The sequence below is a fragment of the Myzus persicae genome, unplaced genomic scaffold (genome assembly GCF_001856785.1).
Source record: "Myzus persicae strain clone G006 unplaced genomic scaffold, MPER_G0061.0, whole genome shotgun sequence".
In the NCBI taxonomy this organism is placed as follows: Eukaryota; Metazoa; Arthropoda; class Insecta; order Hemiptera; family Aphididae; genus Myzus; species Myzus persicae.
In genome coordinates, this window is record NW_019101324.1 from 1 (window position 1) to 4,807 (window position 4,807).

At 29.8% G+C, this 4,807-nt stretch overlaps 3 protein-coding genes across 3 annotated transcripts; 2 read left to right on the top strand and 1 right to left on the bottom strand.

Annotated features, from left to right (window-relative positions):
- The first annotated feature begins 262 nt into the window (after positions 1–262).
- LOC111028644 lies at positions 263–1,510 on the top strand. Its single transcript, XM_022307374.1, has one exon. The coding sequence runs from the start codon at positions 263–265 to the stop codon at positions 1,508–1,510; it is 1,248 nt and encodes a 415-aa protein (XP_022163066.1).
- Positions 1,511–1,599: 89 nt separating this feature from the next.
- Positions 1,600–2,111, bottom strand: LOC111028646. The gene is made up of 3 exons (XM_022307376.1): positions 2,073–2,111; positions 1,948–2,016; positions 1,600–1,888 (listed from the first exon to the last, which is right to left on the bottom strand). Exons 1-3 carry the CDS (start codon positions 2,109–2,111, stop codon positions 1,658–1,660), a joined length of 339 nt encoding a protein of 112 aa, XP_022163068.1. The 3' UTR covers positions 1,600–1,657.
- A 1,154-nt stretch (positions 2,112–3,265) lies between these two features.
- Positions 3,266–4,180, top strand: LOC111028645. Its single transcript, XM_022307375.1, has one exon. It carries the CDS (start codon positions 3,266–3,268, stop codon positions 4,178–4,180), a length of 915 nt encoding a protein of 304 aa, XP_022163067.1.
- The last annotated feature ends 627 nt before the right edge of the window (positions 4,181–4,807 follow it).

Below are 4,807 nucleotides of genomic sequence, written 5' to 3' on the forward strand. Positions count from 1 at the left end.
GACTTCAATAACTAAAGTAAATATCGTGCTAAAAGATCAGAACGATTGTCTGATTAATCTGCGTGGTGAACCGATAACAATTCGTTTACAAATAACGCGTGGATATGGCACTCAAATTTAATATAAAAAGAGCTACAATCAAAAAACCTATCAGTATACCGCCTGCCGTTAAGAAGTCTACATCGCTAGCAGCGAAGAAGTACAAACCTATCCAAACCAAACTCACGAAAAATAATTTAAATTTTCTTCGTTCTTTACAATGATGGATGACTCATATTTAGACGTGACGGCCGACTATGTCGACGATTGTAAAATAACTCAAAAGAGTTACCATTCGTTCACACCGTATTCAAGCTCCGCTTTATCATACAATGAAGAAATTAGAATTAATATTCAGAACATGGATTCTTACACTTTGCCGTGTGAGAGTTATATTTTCATCGAGGGTAAAATAAATAAACCAACCGATGCAGTGGGGGAAGTTCGTTTTTCAAATAACGGATTGGCATTTTTATTCTCTGAAATGCGATATGAAATAAACGGAATAGAAATACAGAAATTGAAATCACCTGGAATTGCGTCTTGTTTGAAAGCATACTGCTCATATACTCCAAACGATTTGAATGCATTAGAGAACATGGCTTGGGACTCGGCAATGGATAGTGAAGATAATAAAAATTTTATGACCAATAATATATTTTCCGGATGTATTCCTCTAAAACATGTACTCGGATTTTGTGAAGATTATAAAAAAATATTACTCAATTGCAATCAGCAACTGATTTTGAATCGTGCATCTACCGACCTTGATGCGATACATGTTGTGGGTGAAGGCGCAACCACCGCTGTCGATAAAAATAAAAAAATTACAATTGAACTGACTAAGGTGACTTGGAAGATGCCTATTATCAAAGTCAGAGATAAAGAAAAATTAAAGTTATTGAAAGTATTAGATTCTCGTAAAACACTATCGTGCGCGTTCAGAACCTGGGATCTCTGTGAATATCCAGTGCTCCCTAGAAATACTTCTCATTCGTGGACAGTAAAGTCTAGCAGTTTGCTCGAAAAACCTAGATTTGTTTTATTTGGATTACAAACAAGCAGAAAAAACAATATCGAAAATGACGATGGACGATTTGATCACTGTCAACTAAAAAATCTTAAGGTACACTTAAATTCTGAGGTGTATCCATTTGAAGACTTTCGAGCTGATTTTAAAAATAATACCACCAGCATACTCTACAAAGCTTATACAGACTTTCAAAAATCGTATTACGAAAGAGAGTATTGTGAACCATTATTATCAAAACATATTTTTCAAAACTATGTGCCAATCATAGTTGTTGATTTGTCGTACCAGAATGATAACGTTAAATCATCGACCGTGGACCTACGAATAGACTTTGAAACCGACACAGTTATTCCAGAAAAGACTGCAGCTTATTGTTTAATACTACATGATCAGATTATAACTTATAATCCGTTTAGTGGAGATGTTAGAAAATTGTAAACCTTGTATATATTTTATAATTTTATACCTTGTCTTAAATATAAATTGAAAACCTCATTGTAAAAACTTAATCTAATAAATAAAAAAAACTTGTTTTTAAATATCACGCTTGTTTTTTTATTTTACACAAAATTTATTTAAACAACATCATTCAAACAGTTTGCGTTTCGCGTTCCGTTTTTTCGTGGGCTTGCCACCTGTGAAGTCGAGAATCGATGGCGAGTGGTTAAAAGACGTTGGACCGTCGTTTTCGTCCAATGCAGTGCTCGTTTCAAGCGCAGAATACCACGGAGGGGGCTGAACAAAATTCTCTGGATCAAAGTATGGGGGAAGCGTGTCTAAGAATCTCGTTGGTGGATTGGTAGAAACATCAATATTCTATACAAATAATAATTTGTTAATATATATTTATTTAAAAAATTAAATGTGAGTATTACCAATGACTTGGTTGGTGCCCATGTCACCTGTGTTAAAAATTCTTCGATACCACGATCCTCGTCAGCTGCCTATAAAATTAAAATTATTAATACTTAAATTATTTAAATTTATAAATCGTAATTACTCGTGACACTGAATAGTCATCTTCTTCAATAGATAGCATTGGGGATCAGTGTTGTGCTTTAGATAAATTTATCTAGATAAAAACTTTATATCTTTATCTTATCTAGATAAAAAATAAAATTGACATCTAATTTTCATCTAGATAAAAATTATAGCCATCTAGATAAATTTATCTAGATAAAAACTTTATATCTTTATCTTATCTAGATAAAAAATAAAATTGACATCTAATTTTCATCTAGATAAAAATTATAGCCATCTAGATAAATTTATCTAGATAATTCACAAAATCTGTAGCTAATAATTAGTAATAACTATTTTACAATATTATCATTCAATATAAAATAAATAACTTAATAAGAAATCTCATTTGTATTACTTGCAAAAATTGGTTCTAAAATAGTTATACAAAGCATTTATTATTAATTATCAATAATGGACAAATATATTATACTACTATTATATTATATGTGGAATAATGACGATTTATTATGTCAATATGCATGGGAGATGCGAAGTATTTATATAATTTTATAATATTGCCCATACGGGGAAGTCTCACGCCCGTAGTACGATTTACGATTTACGAACGCCGAAGAGCCGTTACAAGAATTATTAGAACCAGAAATACCCCTACATACATAGAGTATTATACTAGTATAAATTAATAATAATTTATATTCTATAGAGTATTATAGGTTCTACGGGTAAACAAGGATGTAAAATCATGTTGGTAAACGGTCTCGTTTCCTAGGTTCCTAATCTACTTCAGATCATAGGTAAACGTAAACCGAATCACCTGATCGAGTTTCGCTTCTATATTGTTCTACGAAAGGTCGGATCTGGTTAGCTGCGCAGCGGATGGTTTATAAATACTAAAATACAGAAATAGGTACTATTATCGATAAGAAAATAGCAGTATTATAATCTTATATTCTTATACAATATTATATAATATTTTGATTTGGGGAACTTTGATGAAGAAAGTTCAGAGAGTTCAAATTTTGATAGTGGATCTGACTGCTCAGACTTGGATGCAGAAAGAGTTAATTTGAATAATTTGCTAAATGAGGAATCAAACCTAGGTAACAATGGCAGTTTTTTTTACCTCAGCATATGCTATGTTGTGCACATACATTGAATTTAATTGCAGCCAATGATATTTCTAAAATTTCTAATAATGATTACAACAAAATGTCTAAGTCAACTTTTAATAAACTATCAAACTTTTGGAATTTGGCCAGTAGAAGTACAGCAGCATCAGACACAATATATGACGTTTGCAAGTGTAAGTTCCCAGTTCCTGTGGTAACTAGATGGAATTCATTGTATGATGCAACACAAAAAATTTCTAATCATAAAATAAATGTAGGTATATTATTTGAAAAATTACATTTGCCTAAATTAAAAGTTAGTGAGTGGGCATTCATCGAAGAATATTGTAATGTTATGAAACCGTTAGCTTTTTCGTTAGATAAATTGCAAGGTGAAAAGAACAGCTTCTTGGGTTTTGTAGCTCCAACTCTTTTAGCTTTAAGAAAGTTGTTAATACAGTCCAACCAGTTAACATATTGTAAACCATTAAGTCTCGCAATTGTGACTAGTCTCGAGAAACGATTTAGTTTTGTATACAATCTAAGTGAACCAAAAAGCAAAAGTTTTATTATAGCGTCAATAAGTCATCCAAAATTTAAAATGGACTGGGTACCCGTTAGGTATAGAGATCTATGTAAAAAAATGTTTATTGATGAATACAATTTGATGTCATCTTTAATTACTACAAATTCTGACTCTGGAGATGAGAGTGATAATATGAGTGATAAAGAGTTTTATAATAATATATGTGTTCAAAATTCAAATCATGATTTTTCGGATGATGAAATGAATGTTCAAGTGTTAAAATATTTAAATTCAAAAAAAAAAGAGCTACAGTTATTAGACAATTATCCTGTAATTAAAAAAATATTTTTTAAATACAACACAACCCTTCCGTCATCAGCACCTGTCGAAAGATTATTCAGTGGTGCAGTTCAAGTTTTGACATCAAGGCGAAATCGTCTTGGTGATGTAACATTTAACAAATTATTGTGTTGCCGATCTAAACAATAGATTGTTATTATTATTCATGTATAATATATATTTGCAAAGGAAAACATTTTGTTACTCATTGTTAGTATGTTATTTTAAACTTTTACTATAATATATCATTAATTTTGTTCAACATAATAATTATGTTTGTATACTGTTTTTATATTTATACAGATATGTAATGTTGTAACTTATAAGTAGCTACCTATATTGTTTTATGTTTTTTTTTTTTAATTTTAGCTTTTAACAAGAAGTCATAATAGCTCAATACTTTTATCTTATAGTATACTTACATTTGAATATAATATTATATAAATATAATAATATTTTAGCATGATTATAACTAAATAATTATAAAATAATCACTCCGTCCTCCGAGGTAATAAGATAAAGATATCAAAACCACAGAATAGGTTATAAATTAGAATATTATAGAATATTATATTCATATATTCTGTGATAAAACTATGGAATATAGCATTTAGAAGGGAAATGATTACTTTGTACTCATATAGTTATATGATATTCAAAGTTTCTTTAATTTTACTAAACAATTTAATAAATATTTATTAGGTTTAAATTTTAAACGACATGTATAACTATTTAATAAGAATTATAATAACACCACAGTTTCTATAGTACAAATTA